At 29.9% G+C, this 26091-nt stretch overlaps 1 protein-coding gene across 1 annotated transcript in view; it reads right to left on the reverse strand.

Annotated features, from left to right (window-relative positions):
• The window catches only part of LOC107447937 (Ras GTPase-activating protein raskol), a gene marked incomplete in the record, with an annotated part of 312540 nt that overhangs the window by 23089 nt on the left and 263360 nt on the right, over nucleotides 1–26091 (reverse strand). The window contains 2 exon segments of the mRNA XM_043040826.2: nucleotides 2144–2241; nucleotides 15778–15881. Of these exon segments, the coding sequence (XP_042896760.1) occupies nucleotides 2144–2241; nucleotides 15778–15881 (202 nt within the window).

Below are 26091 nucleotides of genomic sequence, written 5' to 3' on the forward strand. Positions count from 1 at the left end.
GGTTTGTACACTCAAAAGTTCTATATAGCTATATATATACAAGGTCCGGCTATTAATTTCCAGGACTGACGTAACTGTAGGAGAACGAAAAGCCGGAAGATGGCGCTAATGATTGCATATTGAAGAGTGTTTTCTTGCGCATGTGCAGTGCAATCGGCGCCATTCTGAAGTGAGTGGTTCTCGTGGAAAGGCGCATTAAAACGGAGCTCTTAAATTCCTGTTGTCGAAGTGAAATGGAGCAAAGAATTAACATTAAATTTTGCTTCAAATTGGGCAAGACAGCTGCAGAAACCTACAAATTGTTAAAACAAGTTTACGGCAAGGAAGCATTATCTCGCTCAAGAACTTTTGAATGGTTTAAACGCTTTCGAACGCGAAAGCGTGGAGGATGATCCACACACAGTTCGGCCGCAGTTCGTACGCAAGCCGGAAGCAATTGAAAAAGTTCGCGTCCATATATTGCGTTTGCTGTGAGGCGATTCTCAGCTCAGCATGGTGTCGTTGAGTCGCAGCATCCACCATACCCACCAGACCTAGCACACACTTTTTCCTGTTTCTTAAGCAGAAAAATTCACTGAAGGGAACAAGATTTCAGGATGTCGAAGCCTTCACGAAAACTGTAACGTCACTAATAAAGAGCATTCCAAAAGAGGACTTTAAAACTTCTTTCCGCAATTTGTACAGCCGAGCACAGACGTGCATTACGGCTGATGGGGATTACTTCGAATAATATTAAATGGCTATGTGTTTAACTTTTTTTTCTTATGAGTTATTCCATGAGTCCTGGAAATTAATAGCCAGACCTTGTATATTTACAATGTATGTATGTACATACATTATGTGCATGTAAGTCAAACTCTTTAACCATCGATGATATGTCCTTTCACCGACCGAGATGCAAAACATTGTTGGCTCTCTAACGCCTTATAAAAGGAATTTAAAAATGAAACTCAGACAAGTATAAATATTTATTTGTATGTTAATTTACTCCAGCCTAACATTATTGTTTTATAAGTTCTTATACTTATTTGCTTTAAAAAGAAGTTTATAACAGTTAGGTTATTTAAGTTTATTTTAAAATTTGTTCGAATGTCTACAAAACTTAATTTCTTACAGTTTTTGATAGCACACATACATACGCATTTGAACGTATATTTTTACTTACACACATACGTATGCTTGCATATATTGTGTGTACATGTGTATACTTGTACACTAACATACATTGTGTGTACACTTGTACATACAATGTACATAAGTATGAATATACTATGTAATAACAATGTAAGTATGTAAACAATAAACTCTTTTTACTTATCCATGCGAGGATTTATGTACGGTGCTCGCTCGTAAATATATACGCATAAACGTACAGCGTAGTTAAGTGTTCACGTATGTACAACATATTTAGGTTTTCGTAACTATTTATACAATTATTCGCATTCGAGATTACTTATAATCGTTAGATTATGATTGATAAAAATGACTGTTTGTAATCGTACATATTGATTACATTCATTACTTAAAATAAAAGATTTCGGTCATTTGTAACCATATACCAGCTATCGCTTCTTGCTGTGATTACAGGTAATCATAATCTCTTCATAATCTGAAATCGTTACTTGAAACTTATAAAAATGAATACAAGTAGTTTATCACTAAGTACTTTTTATTTGTAGTTGTCACAATCGTTGTCAATTAGAGTATTTCGTGCCCATTTCTTTTGAGCAGTGAAATTATTCATTTATTCTTGACTAATGAATAAAGAATAATGATTGAAAATAATGAATGATGATTCAGGAAGATTTTGAATAATTTTTCATTATTCTGAGTGAGGAATGCCCATCGCTAATGAAAGCTACTTAAAACATCGTTTAACAAGATTAATACTTATTATTATTGCAAAGTAATTTTAACAAAATATCCTAGACCAGCATAAATATAAGCTTTCTCTCATTTTTGCGATATGTTTTTAGGCACTTCTCTACAATTCTTGTTTTTAATTATGAAAAAACTCATTAAAAAAAAAAAAAAAAAAAAAAAAAAAAAACAGAATTCTGAATGATTTTTAAACTTTCAAAAGGCGTAAAACCACATCTAGGATTAAAATAATAAATCTAATTAAGAAGCAGAGGACTATTACCTGTCCCCGTCGATAGTACATCTTTTGCGTTCTAGCTTGGTTACACTTTTTGTTCGTTTCAGTGGATTGCTTTTGAAAGAGCGCTTCGAAAAGAAGTTCTGAAAAGAAAAAGAGCAATCAAATATTGTATTGTAAGCAACAAAACATATTTAATTAAATAATTTCATAATAGTTTCAAAGAGATATATATGTAAAAACAAAAATTCTATATTTTATTTTGACAAAATAGTTTTCAAGAAAATTCTATTTTTTGGATATTCAAGTACTTTGAGGAAATCATTTACCTTTTCGACTGTAATGACTAAAAAGTTTAGTTTTTACTGGAGAGGGGATTTTTTTTAAACAACTTCAGTAATCATTGTAAAGCTTTTAATTTATTTCTCANTTGCAAAAAAAAATAAAAAAAAAAAAATAATTCAACTTTAATATAAAAACAATTATTTAAAAAATGATAAAAATTAAGACACATGCACATTTTTTTTAAAAATTTAATGATGAAATACTTAACTATAAAAAGTTTGACATAATATATCAGCATTTTTAAAAGTATAAACAGCAACTGGAAGAAATTCTTTTTCATTACTATATTTCCTCAAGTCTGAGAACTTCAGACAATCACCCTGCTCTTATCTAAAGCACCAATTTCCTTTACATACAGGATACAAGATTTGCATAATTCTCCGAATTAAAACCCAATTTTGATATTTACTGTTTAGAAGAGTAATTTTGATTTAAGAGAAGAAAATTGGTTAATCTGTCTATTAATATGTTTACTTACCAGCTACCGTTTTTACTTATTACAGAATATTTCCTTGATAAAAACATTGGATATGATAACAGGGACGACATGATCTAATATTTTTAGTAGGAAATTTTTTCTTCTTCTTAATTTACGTACTTATTTACGCGAAATTAGAGCATTTAACAGTTGAGTTTTTCATTTCACATGATTGGATGAATAATTTTTAACTGATTTTGAGTTAAGAGGGGTCTGTCTAGGTTTTTTTGAGAGGTACCTATTTTGTGACATAATTTGTGTCATATTATATTAAAAAAACACAAAATTATGGTAAAATAAGAGAATATTTTCAAAAATATTTAAATATTTTTCGAAAATATGTTAAGTACCGCTTAACGGTAGTAAATCAGCAAAAGGAAGTTTTTGTTAAATATCAGTATATATATTATTAAAAAATTTTTTTAAAAAAGTCTAGACTTTCATTATGTTCATTATCTTTTTGTTGCTGAAATCATTTCTGGATTCTAAAATTGCCTAATTTGCTGAATATTTTGTAATCATAGGTAAACTCAAGAAAATGCTTAAAAAAATTTTTTAAAAAAAGTCGGCACATAAGAAAATTTTCGAATAGTGAAAAGTTTTTGGGGTGATCACATCGACCTCCTACCCAATACGCACCATTATGTATACCGTCAGTAATATTGCCTCTTTTTAAAGAGCAAAGGGAAGTCAGGCTAAACAAATAAAACACTTATTATTTATCAATATCACATACTCCCTTTGATGAACGGAGCTGAGTGAAAATTCGGATTTCGATAAAATCTTGATTTCGGAACCTTTCGATTCAACTTAAAATGGATTAAATCCTTATGAGTTATGCATTTTTTTTAACAAATACTCGAAGATAATCCTCAAAATATTGGATAAACAAAAAATAGATTACTTGCCTTAACCCGTCCAAAAGTACTATCCGAAACCTTTTTGTAAGTCATTCTTCATTTCCGGCAATATCGCACAAATATTAAACGCCAAGAAAATAAAAATAACACCATAAACAAATACTCCAGGTGTGTTCTGTAGGACTGAGCGAACAGTTGCTGCTACCGGGCCGAAACTTCGAAAAAATTCCAATAGAACACCCAAGAATGTTTCACAGGCGAGCGAATGGCATCCAATCGTCGATAAGAACGATGGAGGGTAGATGCAGGGGGGGATTAAGGGCACATTTCTATGCTGAAAATATGTCTTTTCTTTCTTCACTCAGGTATGAAAAAAGCTGACTCACAAGAAGAAAGAGGTCTATGACAAGGGGCCCGAAATTTTTATCTCGCGCGTGACTGAAATATTTTTGGGAAGATCAAATGACGGATATATTTAAAAGGAAAGGGATTAGAAGAGAAAGTTTTACTAAAAGTTATGGAGGTTCGGCAAAGCTAAATGCTCAATTTGATACGGTTCAAATTGAATAATTCGAGAAACTAAATATTTCCCATTTTGTCTTCCCCATCCTCCCCTATCGGTGGATGAGATAGTTTCGAGTTTCTGCAACGATTATTGAAAATTCAATCTGGATAAAAAAATGTTAATGTTATTTATGCGATCCCCCACCCCCTGCTACCGACACGTTCCAGCAGTTCTTGCAGATAATTACGTCAATTAAGGTAAAATAATAATAGTAAATATAAGTTCATAATACGAATGGATTGTTGGTTTGGAATTTGTTATACTTATGAGGGTATGTTTGTATAAATGTGGAAAAAATTTACCTGTTTACCTAAAAAGTTATTAACACTAGAAAGACTGGTTTGGCCAATTTAGTTCCTCTCGTTTTTTATTGCTCTATAATTCGAAAAATAACTTATTAAAAGTGTAGAGTATATTTGACTTTTCATAATTTATCAAATTTAAGTGCCTGTTCATGTATTAGCCTTATAGAAACGTAAATATAGAACCTTATACCTAGAATGATGAGAGAGACCAAGGTGGCCTCTTAAGGCATGGTACGTAGCGTTTTTAAAAAGTGCTTAAAGGTGCTTCTTATTGATTTTCAGTTTTTAAAAGCACTTAAAGGTGCTTTTCTCATTAGGTGTTTTTAAAAAGTTCTTGATTTTCCCTTTTCGAAGATGAGATTTTCACAACGAATTATGCAAAAGCGTGCTATTCAACGTTTTCCCAATTCATTCAACAACAATCCACCATTTCCGCGTACTGTTGGTCCCATAGAGCAATAATCGCCAAGAGATAAAATATACAGTACATAAAATTCTGTTTAAATTAATGTATCTATAATTACTAATGATTAATTAATTAAAACAAAAAAAAATCAGTACAAGTTTTCGAAATGACCACTTGCAGAATTCAAAATTTAAGTTAATTTTTATTTAATACTTATGGACTGCACTTGATGTTTTTGAATTACAAATCAAGACTGACATCCTACGTCTGTAAGTCAACCAAAAAATCTTACAGTTCTGTAAGCAAACAAAAAAGTTTATTAATTATTAATGCGACCGATCATATTCATATTATTATACCACGACGAAACTGTCAGTCTTACTCAAGAACCAGTGACTAATAGTCCTTTGAATAACAAGCTCTTTAAAAAAATTGCAAGGGAAAAATTTGCTGGCGTCATTCTCAATATTGTCTTTCAGTTTTTATGTTAATGAATAAAAAAAAAATCTGATTGGAATTGGAGAGAAGAATCATCAAACGAATCAGTGATTCACAGCAAACCGTGACTAACGATATTTACGTTCTCCAGGGAAAAGGAGACAACATCTTTTGAGATTCACTCAAGCGCTTTGATAGATATTATATTCCGAGAATTTCCTGCCAACATATGTATATATATTCCACAATTATTTCTTGATATTTTTAGAAATGTGCAACAATCAATTTAGAGTCAGTCATAGACGAGATCAGTTGGGACTCATTTTTGAAGATCCAGGACTTATAATCCTGGTATGCCAAAGATTATTTAATGTATGTCAAGAAAAAAGACTAACAACGTCATAATTTGACATTTGGAGACATATATCGGTGTACGAGTCGAAAATTTATCGGTGTATAAATCGGTAATAAATCGGACATAGATTGAACGTGAAATATCGATGCATTATCTGGGGTGTGTTCAGAAGAAATTTGGGTCCGTTAACGGAACCTTCACAAAATAAGTTATCTTTTAATCGGACCCTTCACAAAATAAGTTATCTTTTAATCGGACCCTTCACAAATTTGTTTATCTTCATTATTGTTTTGTTAATCGAATAAACCCTTCCCTGGAAGGGTGGGGGAGGGAGAGACAGATGTAAACGAACTAAATTTTGTCTTCGGCAGACGCTTCTTCGTCCGAAATGAATATTCTGCTTTCAGCAGTAAAGGCAAAATACCAAATATTTATATGTTGCATCGCTAATTTAGTAGCTGCAATTGCTGTTCATTCTTTAAAATTTAATTTTTTTAATTATAATTTTACAGTGTTGAGCACAATCTTGTATGTCCTTACAATTTAAATACTCCTTGAAAAAGTATTTTTGCAATAACGGACCCTATTTGCACAAATTCACGAAAGCGGACCCTGGTTGAAAGAATGTGACTTAATGTTTATTTTATATTNGGTTAGAATACTAATTACTCCTTTTAGGAAGGAGAAAACTACCAAAAGCAATGCGATGGCAGCGCCATCTCTGAATTAACACAAATAATAGTCAAAATGATAAATTCTGGTATCACAAATATGTTTTGTGCACTACGATTACTATTGCTTAAAATCAAATCCTAATTAGATAACACAATTCATAATACATTTTTAATTTCCAACTAACTTTAATCAATCACCAAACTTTATTTAATATTCTAAACAACTTTTCACGTTATGTTTTGATAAATTTTGAGCACTAATCAGGAATACGATAAGCGGAATTATGTTTCAATTAGCACTAAAGTAAAGGTATCGTTTATTTATTATTAATCCACAAATTCGTTTCACACGGCGATGATTTCTCAATAGGGACACGCTTTTCCTTATGTGTTACCGTGGCAACCAACTTCAACACAAATGAATGAATCAGCCGCATCGTGCGAATACAAATATAATTTTACGAAAATCTATTAAATCGAATACCAGCTAGTAAATGGTTCGTAGAAGAATACTAGCTGTACCTATCGCGACCTTACACCTTATAATAATGGATGGAAACAAAGATAATGTGAGTATTCGAGAGATCGTGAGCATAATGAGAGGTAACGCTTACGTTATTTAGGGACAAGCAGGGATGAAATTTATTGAATAAAAAGTTTATGAAAGCTTACTTACTGCAATAATATAACCCTTTTAATATTAATAGAATACAATTCAAGAACAGCATTTTGTTAGCATTTATTTCATATTGCAAAACGCACAAAATTTTATAGTAAAGGTAGATGTGTATCACTTAATTAAAACATACGAATTGGAAATACTAGTCAACAAGTTTCGAGCTCTCATAAATAGGTGACCATTTTCAAGACTTTCCTGACGTAAATGAGAAGAAACAAAAGGGATTTCAAATGTAAAAATTAAAGTTTCCAACGAAAAATGGAAAAATAAAGGTGAGAAACAAAACTAGGAAAACCACAGTAGCCGAGAGGAGCAAATAAGAATAAAATTCATTTGCTATAGAGAGGTGGTGAGGAATCAATGTCGTTAACAAGATTCCACCCCCCCAGTCACATCAGTTCATCTTGATGGCCAGTAATCTTTTTTATTCATATGAATGTAAATTCTCCTGTTAACAACATTAGTTTTTTACCACCTCTCCATAGAGCGTGGAAATGCATTTTACCCTGGTTTGCCTTTCTCGGTCACTGGGGTTTTCTTGTTCTGCTTTTCATCTTTTTTCTCTCTCAGCTACTGAGGTTTTTCAAGTTTTTTTTTCTCACCTTTATTTTTCCATCTTTTCGTTGGCAGCTTTACGTTTACATTTGAAATCACTTATTATTTTTTTTTTTTCATACAGGTCTGGCAAGTCTTGAAAATATTGGCTTTTTTTTCTCTTTTTTTTTGGAGAGAGAGAGAGAGTTTGAAACATGTAGGCTGTTATTTCGAATTAGCATACTTTCGAAGCGAATGAAGTTTTTAATCAATAAATATCTCACAGCTTCAGTTTCTTAGGTTCATTTATTTAATAGGTGACTGCATATTTAAGTTACATACAGAACTTCAGAAGCACCATTTCCAATATGTCTTACAAAAATTGATCTAGAAACGCATGTTACATAAATAGCAAGACAGATATAATATATTCTTGCAGTGATCTCATAAAAATTAATCCGAAACATGTTCCGAATAGTTTTCCTGCGTTTGTTCATTACAAGTCATACGTAAGAAAACTAATATCTTTACAAATCTTTTCATATATCAACCGAAATAAAAAGCTTGGCACGTAATTGGCATACTCGGCCTTTTATTTCTTCACAAAAAGAGTGAAACAATACTCCTTTTATACGGCCTCGAAGAATATCACGACGGTTACTTCAATCGAATTGTTAGAAAGCAATATGCTGGTGCTATCGGGAAAAAAAATCCAATTAATGAAGAAGAAACAAAAGCATGGGATAAAAGCACCCCATAAATGAATAGAACATATCCAATATATTATTACATTGACCTTTTCTTAGTAAATGTCAGTAGTTCGCTGCATATGTTAACGCAGCTCAAAAGAAACGAATTTCAATAAGAATGACGACAAATTCACGGGAAAAAAAGATAAGCGTAATATAACGTCGATAGAATATTTTTAAGTATCGTGTCACAATTGCCAATTTGTGATGGATACTTATTTTAAATTCTGGAGGAAGATTGAGGGTTGATTAACTTAGTCAAGAATATTATGAAATTAATAGTTAAAAGAAACAATTTTGAAATGAAAAAATTAGCCTTTACAAAAACAAAATAATATTTTAGAGCCACAGATGTTTAATTTGGCTTTAAGCTCACACCAGATACTTTTGATATCTATCTGGAAAGGTTTATTCGATTATTTTTTCATCTCTATAGTTAGAACAAATAGCAAAAATTTTTAAGAAAAATAATTAATAGCCTACTATTTTATTTTATAACGGGTGCTAAACAGTGGATCCAAATCTATGTTTACGATTACCAATGTTCAATTCCGTAGCCTTATAATTTTGATGCCAATCCAGAAGACAAGGGAATTCCTGGATCAAGCGTTGAGACAAACTAGCCTTCGTTGAGGACTTTTTGATGGAACTAACCCGAATTTGCGTTACGTGATGCGGAAAAATCGTGAAAGACTCCCACGGTTAACCCGTTGGTAAGGGGATTCTTACCCATAATCCGTCTACCACTGAGGATATTTTATGTCACCACTGGGGTCGGTTCGAGCTGGAAGCAAAATTCACAATAAGAACGGAGTGGAGTCTCTTAATTGTTTGGGTTTGAATGTTTGTTTGCTTCATAGTAAGTCATAAATATATTAGTCCCTGTAGTAAGGTTATCTTTGAAGCAAGAAAAGAGGTTGTAACACGCTTTGCTTTGTTTATGTTTGAGAAAAGGAAAATCTCTGCCTCAGAACAGGTTTTCGTTTGTATTCAGAGCACTCATTAAGCAGCATTACAAGAAAAAATACCTTAGATACGCCCCAAGACGAAAATTTGTCTAGTTCTACATTCGTATAGAACAGGCAAAGCTGGGATTCGAACCTGCGTCCCCTCATTAGGAGACAAGTTTTCTATCTCCTGAGCCACCACGGCTTTAACAGCCCACTATGTAATTCTCAAATATACATGATTAGGGCTAGATTAAGGGGAGAGGGACCTACTGAGGCTGTAACCTTAGAGCCCCAATTTTTTTTGGCGTTTCCAAGGAATCTCTTAAGTTCTTGAAATTAATTTATGTAACTCTCTAAAAAGATTTTCAGATACTTTCAAGCGTTATGTTTTGCAATATTCTTTTAGAATCATTAAAAAGGTATTAAGTATTCTGAGTGTAATGTTCGGAAAAATAAATTAAAAGTCTTGGGTATTTTTTAAGTAATAAATTATATCCTTCACCCAACTTAATGATTTTATCTATTATCTTTTGCTTCAAGCCACATAAAGGACGATTTTTTTAAAAAAAATTAATTTTTCGTAACCATTTACAGAATATTTAAAGTTTTCTGACGGTGTTTGGTGGCAAAAATTTAACAAGGTAAATAAAAACGAAAAATTCTAAATTGTCCCTCTTAATTTCTAAAATTTGTATGTTGAAAAGTTTTTGCTTAGACTTAACATTTAAATTGTATTTAACATTTAATTGTATTTTAATGCAATTATTTTTGAAAAAATTAAAAAATCCAAAAAGTTTTTTCTCTCGAATTTCTGCAAAACAAGATTAATTTGATTTTAATTTCATGAAAATTTTCAATATTTCTGAATATAGGTAAATTTTTGGCTAATTTGCTATAGGTAGGGCGACATGTTACACATCAACCTTTTCTCCCTATCAAAATTTTTTTTTCCTTTCCTGTTCATTGTTGTGATAAAACAAGCAGGAAGTACTTAATGCTTCAGGAAGACACGTGTAGAAACAGTCTACAATCTACAGCACACGCAATAATCAGTCTCAACCTGCTGCACAAGGCAATAAGACACGTGACACATTACAAAATATATTGATATGTAAGACAAAAATCAATCACACGAATAGTAAGTTTAAAAGTTTTAAAAATAATTAAAAAAAAAAAAAAAATTTCTTACGTACTTTATAATTGTGAGATTTATTGCTTATGGGAATTTGTACAGTTTCAAATAAACATTAATCAACAATTTTTAAATGTTTACATAGAAATGATTTGCCACAAAATCATCTATGTTAAATGGTGGCCTTTTTTTCAGAAGAAACTTATTTCTTACAGGACAGGAAGAAACTGGACAAAACGGAATAAAATAAAAACGACTAATACAATTGCTCAAGAATAGATATTATAACTGAAACAAATTAAATTTATAGTAACGGGAAGTTTATCATTAGGTTTGAGTATTCATAATTAACATTATTTAATCATAAAAATAAACTATTTGCAATTGAGAATTCAATATGGGTTTTTAATTGTATCTATGTTCAGTATGTGATTTATTGATTTAGTAGTAATTATAAAATTCAGTTATTTTATTTTGATAGTTCTTTAATTATAAAATTAGAGTTTAATATATTCTTTAAAATGAAATAGTAATGATAAACTAGCTACCCTTAATTTCATTAGAAAGTCATAAAAACTTTCAGAATTTTTTCTGCTGTTTGTTTTTTACCTATGTATAAAATGATAGGTTATTAAAACCTCAAAAATTAATATTATTATTTAAACTAGATTGCAGTTATAAACTGTTTAGAAAAAAAAACTCTTTAAATATTTAATATTTCTGATTGGGAAAGAGTTTCTTCCAATTGGGATGAAAGAAATCTATTTCTTTAAAGGTGGTTTTTTTCATCACTGTGGACGAAATTTGCCGTACCTGATGTAAAATAAAGTGAACAAATTTAAGATTAAGTCAATGTCTCTAAAAAATGTTTAAAATAAAAGAGACATTCCATGTTCTTGTAGTTTTTAAAATTATTTNAATCAGGTAAATACGGGGACCCTCACCAAAATATCTCATTTTTCAATTAGTTTTTTTATTTTATTAATTTCAATTAAAAGTTTTAAATGGGTAGAAATATTTATTATTTTAATGTATACACAATCGTCATATAAATTAAGAGCAAGCATCAAGGTAAAACGTGCTGTTTACGATTATCGAGGAAATAACATTTTAAAATTATTTTAACTTTATGTTTTAAATAATTATTTTAAACTACATAAATATAAACTGTCAATACTTGCTGAATTTAATAGATATGTTTGCATTTGTTGCAATTAAATATAAGATATTTAAAGAGCTATAATCCTTGGATTAATTATTATATGATATTTAAAGAACGGAAATCTAAACACCACTCAAAAACTAGTTTTCAAATATTAGGTGTATGATAATTTAACATTAATTCTCTTGATAAATTCATCAATAGGCAAATTTAACAATACTTTTTACAAAGTTATAATTCGTCCCTCCTCTTTTCAAGTACACACCCAGTTTGAATTTAAAAGAAAAGCAAAAAATTCACAGGCCTCTTCAATGAAAGGGAGACAAAATTTTAGTGCGAAGTAGCCTGAGAATGACGTCACACACCCAAAATTCTTTGCAAATTTTTTTTATGATGTTATTCTCATACAACTTCTTACAGACATGTTTTTTGCCTACTTAGAAAATAGATCTGATAATATAAATTTAAATTTGCGACACAATAGGAATTTGAAATGTTTTCATAAAAATATAGACAAAAATTTTAACCGACCAAATGTTCAAAATTTAGAAGGTTCAATTCAGTTTCAAAATTTCGGTCGTTGTTACAACATTAAAAAAGCAAGGTACAGAATTTCTTGAAATACCTTACTTTGTATGGTTATTGATGTTATCTATACTGCAATATGTCAAGCTATATACTGCACAGTATATACTGTTAGGTTTATAATAAGCATTTAATAGTTAATTATAAGGTAATAAAGCAAATGGTGCAGTTGAAATTGCTTTCCATTTAACAATGAATGCCAATGGATGAATTCAACATGTCTCAAAAGTTTTGAGAAAAATTGATCATTTAAAAAAACGATTTAGAGTTGTACTGAATTTAAGGTAGCAAGCACTAAGTCTACAATGAATGAATGAAACAAAGAACAAACTTAGAATGATGAATGCTAAACTCGGGAGAATTAATGTTACCAGGGATACATTTTCCAAATCTCGAAGGGCAAATTGACCATTATATTTCACCCCTCTTAGATTAAATGAACAATGGAAAAAAGGAAACTTTTTTTTAAACTTAAGTTACTTCTTTGATACGGAAACTGTTTCATCAGTACTCCGAAGGTCAAAGACAGTAGTATTTAAACGGTGTAAACGATTCTGTTTCAGAAATTTTACACGAAAAAAGACTATTTTTGTTCAATACATTTAAAATTAACAAAGAGGGAAATAACCATTTTTCTTCAAGGGCACAGAAAGAAAGGCTTAGGACTTACCATCCAAATTTTGGTCATGTATTTTGCAATTTTTGCGAAATTTCTGAATCATGTTTTCTCAATTATCGCAGAAAGGATCGACTTAGAAATATTGTAAAAACAGTAATTTACACCAAATCGACTGTGTGTATGTTTAAAATAGGAATTGATAACTTTTCATTGTCCGCAGTGGACTGATCGTTAAGACACGGTTCCCAGCAGATCACCGAAGTCAAGCACCACTTGGATCAGTCTGCGTAGGGACCGAGGGTGTGCGGTATTGGTCCTCGTTAAACTGTGCTACCGTAAAGTGCTCGACTTCGCGCGCAGGTCGTCGGGCTACCGAAGCGGGGGTGCCATCCCTTCCGCAGAGGATCAAAATTGTGATGGCATGTCTTCGGATCATCCTCCGGGATGTTTCCCAGACCGTCGCCAATAGCCCATTGTGCAGCTCTAGTGCGACGTAAAGTAACAACAACAACAACAACAACTTTTCATTGATTTTTCTAACGCCAAAAGATGTGTCACTGTTTATCCAAAGATGAACCAATTCAGTGAATTACACTTTCAATTAAGAGATCGCTAGAGATGCAACTCATAGAATCTAATTTTCCTCTCAACACGAAATAAGCTATTTAGCAGACAAATATTGCTCATAAGTTTTTTTAATGAAATACTTTTTTTAAACAATAAAACATCTTTTATTTCGGGAATTTATAAAAAAAATGTTGCACTGCTTTTGATCAAAAGGAATATATTTTTTTTACGTTTATCTTTTAAAAAAACTTATAAATCAATTATTCTATAAATAGTGAAAATAAATAAATCGACCGACCGAATTTGCGACCCCTAGCGTAGACATTCTCCCCATTTAAAACACTTTCTATTCTAAATATTTCGTACCCATGAAAAAGATAGGAAAAAATGGAAAACTACAATTTGTGTTCTGTACTTATAAATTAAAAAAAAAACTACAATTTGTGTTCTGTACTTACAAATTAAAAACAAACAAACTACAATTTGCGTTCTGTAATTATAAATTAAAAAACTACAATTTGTGTTCTGTACTTATAATCAATTATTCTATATATAGTGAAAAGAAATTATTCGAGCAACAGAATTTTCACCCCCTAACGCAAACATTCCCCCCATTTAAAACCCTTTCTATTTCTAAATATTTCGTGCCCCGTAAAAAAAGGTAGGAAAAAATGAAAAACTATCATTTGTGTTCTGAAGGTTCTGCAATGACAGTTATATTTCAGGGAGTTGCCTCTAATGGATGCTGAAATCACAAAAAACTGTACTTAAAACAAGAACATTAACCCCGGGGTGACTTAGATGGGGTCACTTTCTCTTTAAAGATGATCCCTCCAATACTATTAAATAAGAAAAGAAAAGAACTGCTAGAGTAAATGATAACGAAATCTTAAATTCTCACGTTACCTTGGCAACTGTTAACGCAAATAAAGAAAGGGCGAAAAAATTCAATACCTAGATCTGAATGCCGTGAAGAATATGACCAGTACACGGAATTCACATTTGCATACATTTAAAGGAAACGTTCCATTACGTAAACCCCCCTCCCCAATTCCTTAAGCACCCGCTACTTCGAGTAACTTTTAAGAGGGGATAAAAAGAAAGATTCAAATGGTAAAGACAAAATTATACGCCACATTTCGTTTCTCTTACTACAAAACGAGAAAAAAAATAATAAACGAATAAAGGACGAACTTCAGAAGTCAAAGGTTTTTTTTTTTTATGGAATGTTTTCTATTGAAAGGTGCCCCATAAAATTGAATATTTTTCTCCTTCGTTTATAATGATTCTGGTATTGTAGAAAAACTTATTCAGTTATCGAAACAAAAAGGGAATGTCATAACAATAAAATATCAGTGTCGAAAATGCGAAAATTTTCCATTAAAAGAAAAAAAATCGATTAAAAATAAATGCACGATGATTGGAAATCAACTTGCAAAGAATATAAATTTCAATACTCATTAATATAGTCACGATAATAAATGTTTAAAAAATGGATTGAGAATTAAATATAGAAGATCACAAACGATCATTATCAGTTAATTATTATTCCAAACTGCAGCATCTTAAGCATTTGGGTGCTAAACTATGGCTAAACAAGCTTTTCCGTATACACACGGTTGTGAACTGCTAATCTTGCTTTAAATATAAAGAGGATATTTATGGCTTACTTAAAATATAATTTAAGTCAATTTATTATTTTCAAATATATTAATTTTTAAAACCTGTAAAAATGTAGTGAAGTAGCATTTCGTAACATAGCTAATTCACCATTATTCATCATAATCGCCCACGACAGAAGAATGAATGTAGAGTTAAATGGTACAACTATACAATGAAACAACGATTCTGAAAATTCAAACAACCTTACGTAAGTCAGACGTAAAACAACTCGGGGAAAAATGAATTCACGAAGATAAGATCGTGTTTGAATCCGTACTCGATGCCTCACTAAAATTGACCGTTGCTACAAGGTGTTAATTTGTTATCCGATTCCTTATGAGGTTACTAAACGGTATTCCTATTTATTTTTAATATTTTTACTTAAATAACTTTATTAATTTTTTTAAACATAACGAGTATTATTTAAAAGTTCAGACAATTCAAGTACAAGAAAAGCAAAGTTCTGAAAATTCATGGCAATTTCATCACTTACTCTTCAAGCAAGTGGTAAAAGATGGAATTCATTTAACAGAATTAGACCTTCATTCATAATACAAAGTAATTCAGGGTCGTGAACCCATACTTATTTAAATAAACTCCAGGGTAATACTTACAGCAAACCTAGATGGTGTAGTAGTATCCATGGTTCGAATACCCAGCACTGGTGTAGCTGGAGCACTACCTCTGCGATCCGAGCAAGCCTTCTCATAGGATGTCTCTGAAAAATAAAATAATAATTCAAATTCACTGGCATTCAAACAGACAATTCATGCATGAAAACGTCCCTGTAATAAGACCAGATACAATATAAAAGAGAAATTTTGATTACTTACAATAAACTTTTTTATGTATTAATTTAAATAATAAATTAATCTATTAATGTTAATTCATGCAGACAATTAAAGATACCCGATATCTAATAACTTTATTGCTTTTTCAACTTTAATATAGATATATATACGTGTTTAATACTTCATTATTTTTTGCTTATTTCATAAATCTGTGCCACATTTTAAATAAAATTACTAAAATAATTCAAAATTGGCAACTTGATAGGTCCATCATAGGTCTTGATAGGTCAATAACCCTTTAAAAAAAACTTTTTTAAGCAAACAACTTTTAACTTTTGGCAAGATATCTAAGCTTAAAACTTAGTGTATTCTTCAAGATTTACAAGATAAAAGATAACTTAAGATAAAAGATAACTAAAATTTAACGAATCTGATAGATAAAATGTTTCATTAAAATACTAAACCTTATTATAATAAAATGGGTTGGATGTATCATGTAAAAAACTAGAATGATCCAAAAGTTATAAAACGGAAGGAAAATATCATTCCACGCCTTATACTAGATTATTAAAACTAGTACAAACCATATACGATATATTGTTCTAAAGGAACATTGTCTAACGAAAAAGAGAAAAAATAGAGATAAGTGTGAATAATGTGGAAATGAACAAAATTCACATGAGGACCATGTTCATTGAATTACACAAGTAACACTAATGAGAATTTTTTTTTATTTTATCGCAGGACGTCATTACCCATTTTTTTGGGTTATCAAAATATAATTAAGTCCAAATATTAAATAATAAAATATTATTCGTCTGGGTATGTTTATGTGAGGAAGAGGCGAAAACCAGACATAAAAGTATGGCATCATATTACTTAAATGGAATCATAATTATGAACCCTGGCGGATGGCAGACTTTTCTCCTCATTTGTCATTGTTAATGAATGATACATCGAGGTCAGTGAGGGGCGTCAACTATTTTTTTTTTTATATATATATAATGCGGGGATTAGTGTGGCAAGGCGTCAAGGCGTGTGCCTCGCACACGCTGTAATTTTGCTAATAAAATAATAAATATAAGCCCATTGACAACAATCACAATTTTGTATACAGTATCTAAGTTTTATTTATTATTATTATTATTTTTACATGGAGTTTCTTTAAGTGAAGGGTTTTGTAATGGTGTGAGAGATAAAAAAGTTTTTCAAAAAGTTTCATAAAATAAAAGATCGGATTTTTCTAATGATAAATTTATGCGAAGATAATTTTTGCGACTGATCTCGTCAAGTATGAGCTAGCACTAATTACGTAGTAAGTAGTATATTTAGGATATATGCTACAACTTTTAAAGTTTCATTTCAGTACTCGAAAATTTTACCACAAGATCAAAAACTCTTGTTTCTTTACGTTGTGTATAAATATATAGATATATATATATTTAAATGAATAAATGTTAACGGAGATATTTTAGTTCGAACAGTTAGACTTATTTTATTTAGTCGGTATTAGTCTAACAGTTTTTAAACACTAAAAAAATAAAATAAAAGGTTTATAAAGAAAAGAAATTGTTTTTTTCTCCGACCGATGAATTTCAAAGGCGGAATTGCATTGAAATATATTTTGTACAATTCTATACAAATTACACATTCAAAATCATGTATAACTATCTCATTCAATCGGAAAAAAATACTACTTTTTAGTGATAAAATGTACAGAGTGTAGGTAAATATCTATTGTATCTATACGTTAGAAACTTTAGCCTCCTTCGCCGAAGTTTTAGTAATTCTTATGTACACGTTATGTGCTCTATCATTACCTTTTAAATTTAATAGTCAGTACAAAAATAGAAATAAGACAGAAAAAACCTTAAATAAGAATTTCTTGAAAGGAATAAAAAACGAAGATTAACAATCTCAAAGATTCGTTTTCTAACTCCTTCATTGTTATTTTTTAATCATAGTTATCTAACAGTTGGCAAAAGTTAAGTGTCCCAAAGACTATTGGAAAAAAAAAAGGGTAAACAAAAACTTCAAAAAGCTACCTTCCATCTGCCGGAACTGCACTGATTAGAATAAAATTAGCTATTATTTTAACGGCACGCGTCTTTCATACAACGCTACCCATCTGTTTTTGGGCCATCCCAACTTCCTTCATCAACCCGAGATGGTTGTTCCATTCATTAAACTTTGGTGACTATTCTGACAGGCAGCTTTCTTCGCGCTTTTTACGGAGAGAGAGAAAATTTTAGTAACTTTAGTTTATTTTAGAAACTTTTCCGCTATTTCCATGAATTCATGGTTATTCCATGGAAATAGTGACGGAAAAATAGAGTCGTTAGTTGACACTCTGCTCTGATGTTGACACTCAAAAATAGCTGGCTAGAAAGTGTAAGGCCGGGAATGGTGTCGTAGTGCGAAACTTAAAAATAAATGTTTACTATGAATTGCAAAAGCTAGAAGACATTGCGACACAGATTGCAGAGAACGAAAAATATTATATTTAAGGTTGATCTAACAAATTCGAAGCAACGTTAAATATATATACCCCATGCTCTATATAATATTTGTACGGATTCCACTGGAGAATGTAGTGTAGTCAAAACAAATATTTGAATGGGTAACGCAAGGAGGTTCTGTTTTGCATATTATAATGTTAATTGCATAATCCAGTTTTGATAAACAAAAATATTCACAGTCATTAACTCTTATATCTTTTAGTTTGAAGGAGAGTTTAAGAATTTTGACGTACGATTTCAGCAACTATTGCAATCCTGCAACATTAATCTTAATACAATTTAAATACAATTTTATTTAATAGTCAGTACAAAAATAGAAATAAGACAGAAAAAACCATAAATAAGAATTTCTTGAAAGGAATAAAAAACGAAGATTAACAATCTCAAAGATTCGTTTTCTAACTCTTTTATTGTTATTTTCTAATTATCTAACAGTTGGCAAATTTTCATGGCAGCATTTTCTAATTAGTTGGCAAATTCGCAGCATTTTCTAATTATCTAGTTATCTAACAGTTGGCAAAAGTTAAGTGCCTCAAAGACTATTAAAAAAAAATAATAATAATAATAATAAAAAAAAGGTAAACAAAAACTGCAAAAAGCTACCTTCCATCTGCTGGAACTGCACAGATTAGAATAAAATTATATTATAAAATTAAAAGTTTTGTTAAAACTTTTTTATAAGACATGGCGATAATGAGGTGGTTTTTAGAATTGTACAAATTAGCACACGTTTGTTTCAGGAATATGACATTAATAAGTGTTCAAATCTTAATGTCATTTTTCACAATGTTGCAGAAATGAAACAAACTATTTTCAATAAGTTTTTTAATTTTATAATGTATATTTGTTATTTTTTTTGTGTGCTTAAAACGACGTATTTTAATATACTAGCAATTCCCCTCCCCCCTTCCAATCAGAGGTGTTTGGATATAAAGATTTATCTGTTAGAATAATAGAATCTGTCAAAATATTCGCATGCACGAAAATATCAATGTACTGATTTCTTTTAAAATTTACAAATATTTAACGCAGTCAAATTAAGATAAATTATTTTATATGTTTATATTAGGGAATAGAAAAAAAATGTCTCGATTAAATTAAATAACAAATGATATCATATAAAGTCCTTGAAAATTAGGTACATACTCTCACCTAGTGGTTGGAAAAACTACATTATTTTGTAGTTAACTACAAGTATTTTGTTACACGTGTAGTTAACTACAAACTACTTTGGAATTGTAGTAACTATTTTAAGGAGACGAATTTACATTAAATGTAAGGGAATAATTAGGAAATATTTATTCATGTTTACATAAGCCAGTTTGTTATTCCAAAAAAAATTTTTGTTGTTGAAATTTTTTCATTGTTTATTACTCTTTTTTTTACTCAAAAAAATCAAGTTCATCGAAAATACGTTCTCCTTTTAAATAACATCAATGTTCCACAAGTGTATATTCACATGTGAAAGTGTGACCAAAGTGATTATCTATTTTTCGTAATGGATAGTTTAAATATTAGTTATATGTGATTCTAAATACGTAATTCTTGTTAACGCTCAGTTGCAGCCACAAGGTCATTTTCATTGTAGCCATTGAAGGATCAGCGAAGATTTGCAAAAATCAAATTCGAAAAATTAGTTGTGCTAAAGTCGTGTTTCTTTACTAAACTATCGTTAAAAGTGATTTCCAAAAATCGCTACAAACTTTTTTTCCTTCTTTTTTTTTATGTATAGCACTACTACAAGCCATTTTTATGTTTAGCACTACTAAAAGCCATTTTCATGTATAGCGCTACTACAAGCCATTTTTATGTTTAGCACTACTAAAAGCCATTTTCATGTCTAGCACTACTACAAGCCATTTTTATGTCTAGCACTACAAGCCATTGAAGGACCAGCGAAGATTTGTACCAATCAAATTCGAAAAAAATTAGTTGTGCTAAAGTCATGTTTCTTTACTAAACTATCTTTAAAAATAACTTCCCAAAATCGCTACAAACTATTTTTTTTAATGCCTAGCACTACTCTACTTAAAAAAAGTAGCTCACTACACTACAAACTAAGAAAAAAAAAGCGACTACAGTAGTTTCACTACTTGTAGTTTGCTACTTCTGACTACTTGCTCACAACTCGTTCTAGAAAATAACCCAGACTAATTTAAAAAAAATATGAAGGAAATTGCATATCAGAATAAAAATAATGAACTTTCAATAATTAAATAGTACTAGACATACATATAAGTGTTAATTCAGTAAATGGATTGTTTCAAATGGACAAAGATTTCTTAGAAATCATGTCGTTCTTAATGAATGATTCGCTTCAGTTGAATGAAATGTCGTAATACGATCCTTCATCCGAAGGATAAAAAAAAAAGTGTCTTATAGAAGTACATAATCATTTATTCGCGAGATGAGAGGGGTAAAAAAGAAAAAGTCTAATCGAAGTTGATGACGAATAAGTTCTCCTTTACGTATTAACCGATCAATGACAGAGAAGTAAAAAAAAAAGTTCAAATCATTGGAAATGAGACAGTTCATTAAGCATAAGGCTCGATCAATAAAGATCATTAAAACGAAGAAAAGACAAAAGGATTTCGATAATGTACATGCTATAAAACCCCATCTAAAAGAAAAATATTTATTCGGGAATCTTGAAATAGGAATAATGAAAATATACTTCTGATTTTGTTTGCAAAGATAAAAATAACTTCTTAATTTATTATTTTTTTAATCTAAGCACTTCAACTGAGTTTAATGAGCAAATAAAATTGTTTTGTGGTGATTTTTATTTTGCTCGGAGAAAGATTTTATTCTTATCTGTTTTACATGGGTGTGAAGGACTTGGATAGATTTCGGATTCAAAAAGGTGAATAATTATTTTATTAAAATCAATAGTTATTTTTTTTACAAAAAATAATTATAACTCACAAAATTATCTTCACAATTACAATAAAAATTTCAGTTTTTATAAAAAGACAAATTCAGGAGAACTTTAAAGTGCATTAGCTATTATAAAAAGTTATTGCCACGCATATTTACAAACACTTAGTCATAGAAAAAATAAATCTGGTAAAAATTATTCTCATCATTGTTTGAACAACGCGAGAAATCGTATTACGGAAATCATTGAAAGAAAGTTTAAAATGTCAAATACCAAAGTACATAACACTTAAGTTAGATAAAAATGTTTGATTCTTACATAAATTGAATTATATAATTAATTATTATTTACGTGGTCTGACAGACACTGAGTCAAATTCATCTTCCCTTCAGAAGAAATTTTCGAAATTAAAAAAAAAATTATTTAAACCATTTCTTCTCTACATAAAACATCGTAAAGAGTTTAAATTAAGTCCAGTATTTGAGTAAAAAATTGTATATCTGTTATAATTTTAAATGCTCACGTTATAGCAACATTATGTTATAACATTTATTTATTTATGTTTTTTTTTTTTTTGGATCACAGAATTCATTATATCAAGCATCGACTTTATTTAATTTGCTAATTTGAAATATTTTTATTTTATTTTCTTCTTTTTATAATCTCCTTCCTCCCCCCTTTTTCAAAAACTTTCACAATTTCAAAAACCCACTGATTTTCCTCCAAGCTAGATATCATTTACGGATAGCAAAAGAAGAAAATAGCTTTATTCAATTAGCAACGAAACAGCTGAAAAATTCAGCCCCGAAAACCTCAATGACTTGTCATCAGTAAACAAGAAAGAAATGTCTTTTTTAAACAACATATATTATTATGATAAAATAATTTCTAAAAGTCATAACCACATTAATTATTAAAAAAAGTAGATTAAGAAGACATTATTAACCATAAAAACAAATCGTTCAGTAAAACTTAAAAATTATCTAACGTGCTTGTGATTAAAAAACCCACTTTTTACTGCATCCTTTAGCGTAAATTAGCTATCCCTTACAAGACGGAATAAAAATAATGAAGTCTCATCATTCGTTTAATTATAGGCGTCACGCAAATAGAGAGATTTCAAACTAATACCTTCTTGCAACAACGAGCCTCAATTAAAAAATTTTTTTTACTCATTTCTTCTTTCGAATTTCCGCTCACCTTCAACTACTGTTGCGATTTAATCACGCTATCCAGAAAGAAAAAAAAAACAAACCGTACACAGAACGGTACAACTACATAAATAAAATAAAAAACTTACGCATTAAAACCTCACGCAACAGTAAATTCAAGGATTCTCCGTTACGACAAAAGCATAGATAGCCATCAAGAAAATGTGAAATTTCTCTACAAGGTTACTCTGGGATTATGAAGCTAAGACAAAGAAAGGGAAATCAGCCTACGCAATACCCCTTAAAGGATGCTTTTATCTGGACTCTTCGTGCGGTGGGATGATTTATAATGTATCGATGATATATAGAGGGTGACAGGGCATTAGAGCCATGTTTACGCGGATGTGTTTGTAAATCATTTATAGAAACTAAGTAGCAGGATTGTTGGGAAATTTACAGGAGACAAATAAAGAAAGGAGAAAGATAACCTGTAAGCAAGATGTCATTATTGAAAATACATTGGAATTCGCGTGAATAACTGAGGAAGTGTTAACTAAGATCCAATATATGAAAATACTAGACATAAAATAGTGTTGTATTGGAGTAATAACAGGTAAATAAAATCTCAGAAAACTCTTAACATTAGACGTGTGAAGCGTTTCGTATATAACTAAACTTTCACGTATACTTAAAATTATAAATCCAAAATCGCATGCTTACTTAACATAAGTGTTCAGTATAAAGTATTTCAAAGCGGGCATCAAGGTTTGAAATTGAGGGGATGGCACAAACTCATCCATTTTGGATTTCTAGCGGTAATGTGAAGAAATTTTGGCATACAGATGGCATTGTTATAGTTATTATTTAATATAGCAGCTATATAATATTTTGGCAATATATATATATTTTTTAAATGAACAGGCAAAGCAAAAACCCACTAGGAAATTCAAACAAACATTTTTGAAAAATGCCAACGAAATAATTTAAAAACATATTGCAAGGAGATAAACTCAAAATTTAAGATTAGCGTAAAAAAAAATAATTTAAATTACAGTGTGCCATAAACTACGTCTGACACATTCTACGGAGGGAAAAAGGAGCAAGGGAATTAAAAAAANAAAAAAAAAAAAAAAAAAAAAAAAAAAAAAAAAAGCATCTCGGAGTTTTGTAGGTAGTGATCGTTTATTGAAGATATATCTCCCAAGAAAAGGAATAGATTACATTATTATTTAAAGAAAATCATAATTACATTTAAGTTCATTTGTAACACATTTTGATATAGTCAATGTCTAAATGCAGAAAAGATTCATCGTAAAATTAGATAACAATTTTCAGATTGCAATTTTTAAATCAACTAATTATTTGAGGGGAAAAATGCGGTAAAACAGAAACAACAACGTTTTGTACAGTAACAGAGTGCAAAGTAAGCTATAGAGCAAATGAACAATACAGTGAATGAAAAATTCTCGACATTTAATTGCATACTGCGAACTTCCTTTGACCAACCAATAAGTAGCGTGTATAACGTTAAACATTGACTTAATGTTATTATTTTTTTTTTTTAAAGTAAATAATTTATAAGTGAATGGTTATCAAAGAAAATGAATGAATATATAAAAGCATTTTAAAGTTTAGGGATTCGAAAGAATAAGTAACAAAAGGAAAATCGGCTTAAAATTTTCAAAAATTTCCCTCTCATCTTTCCTCTCTCGTTGCTTAGGCGAAATGATTTATTTAAAAACATCAGATGGAAGATAGTATCTTTCATCTGATGTTTTTCAAATACCGATAGGGAGCAGTTGGAAATAAAAGATTGTCACACATGGATTTCATCATAAATTACTTACGGAATCAAAGCTGCACGACTGTTAAACAAGATGATGTAATCAAGAGGGATTATTAAGAATAGTGGATAAGGTGATTTCTATGATTTCGTATAGAGAATAAAATCAATTGATCGTGAAGTAAATTTAGGTGCATTTATTGCTTTTTCATCGACTAAAGATGAAAAATTAATATTTCAACAGTGAAATCTGAAAATAAATCCAGTAAATATATTTCTCATCTTAGAAAATTGATAGTCATTTGAAGTGTTCAATTAACTTATCACAAATAGAGATAAATAACAGAACCATTTTGAAATATTTTGTACGACTTCCATTATTAAATACCAGGTTCATTCATAGGCACTTTTTTATTTAAATATTAACAAAAAAAGATGTCAAATCAGGGATTCAATTATACAAAACTAAACGAAAATATACAATTAACAGAAGCTAAATTGAGTAAAAAAAAAATAAAAAAAACTAAAACCATCTATATATTATTGGATTAAATGGAATCAATACATTCAGCAAGGATAAAGAAATTGAAAGTTAAGAATAAAAGCTTTTAATGTTCAATGTGCTTTATTTCTTTTTTCAATATGAAATTTAAGAATTTTTAAACGGTACACTACAATAATTTTTTTAATAAGCCTTTAAACAAAATATGTATTCAAACAGTAAACTGGTATATAATATATTTGCAAAACAAATTGTTCTTCTATTATAAGTAAAGTTTAAAATTAACAAAATAAATGGAAGAGTTGTTTTAAAGCTGCAATTCGGCATTTCTCAGACCGATAAGAAAATTATCTCTAGAATTTCATAAAAAAAACATAAACAAATTGAATACGTACAAACTTTTCTCAACAGCAAACATCAACAGGCAGATAAAAATATTTATGGGTATTTCTCCGTAATGCAAATAAAAGGCGAATGACTTGTACAATTATTTCTTTAAATAGTTAATGTATGGTCACACGATATTAAAATTTTAAATGGAGAATAAAAAATAAAACAGAAAAACAATAGCCGGGACACGAACATTTAAAAAAAAAATTCTCATTTATTTAAAAAAAAAGTATTTCAAGACATATCACGGTAAGAAATCCCGTGTGAGATATCGAATCTAGGTTGCTAAGCAACCTCACGTTTTCGCACATTATCTTTTTTTTACAGATTAGAAAAGCTTGAATTTTTTTTCTTCTCTATTTCTTTCCATTTACGTGAGAAAGGAAAAGTACTGTAATTTGAACAGAATAAGTGATTAGTCTTTTTCGACAATACGAGGGATTCAATCAAATACTGAGAAGTACCAGAAACAGAAAGGGTAAAAATGAACTTAACTGTTCAAGTAAGGACGGAGATTGAATTTCTAATATTAATTTAAAATTTTTTTTAATTACACTTTTATTATGCAGCCATATGAGAAGTCACAGAGCTAACTTAAAGAAAAATGTAAATTTTAATGGATTTATTAAGAATAAAATCTAACTATGTTTAATACGGATAAAAAAAATCTTAATTATCATTTTACTCATATCCTTATCTTACAGATGCTAAATGTTCAGCTTAATGTGAAATATTTTCATTAGTGGAAACTAAATTAAAAACTAAAGCTGTCAGAAATTAGGTTAATTCTAGCATCTCTGAAATTACTAAACCAAGAATATATTTTTTATTCACATTTACTAAACCAAGAATACATTAAAACATAAATTATGCCGATAATTAAAAAAATTACGTAATTCTAATGGAAACATTTA

Source organism: Parasteatoda tepidariorum, chromosome 1 (genome assembly GCF_043381705.1).
Source record: "Parasteatoda tepidariorum isolate YZ-2023 chromosome 1, CAS_Ptep_4.0, whole genome shotgun sequence".
Taxonomy (NCBI): Eukaryota; Metazoa; Arthropoda; class Arachnida; order Araneae; family Theridiidae; genus Parasteatoda; species Parasteatoda tepidariorum.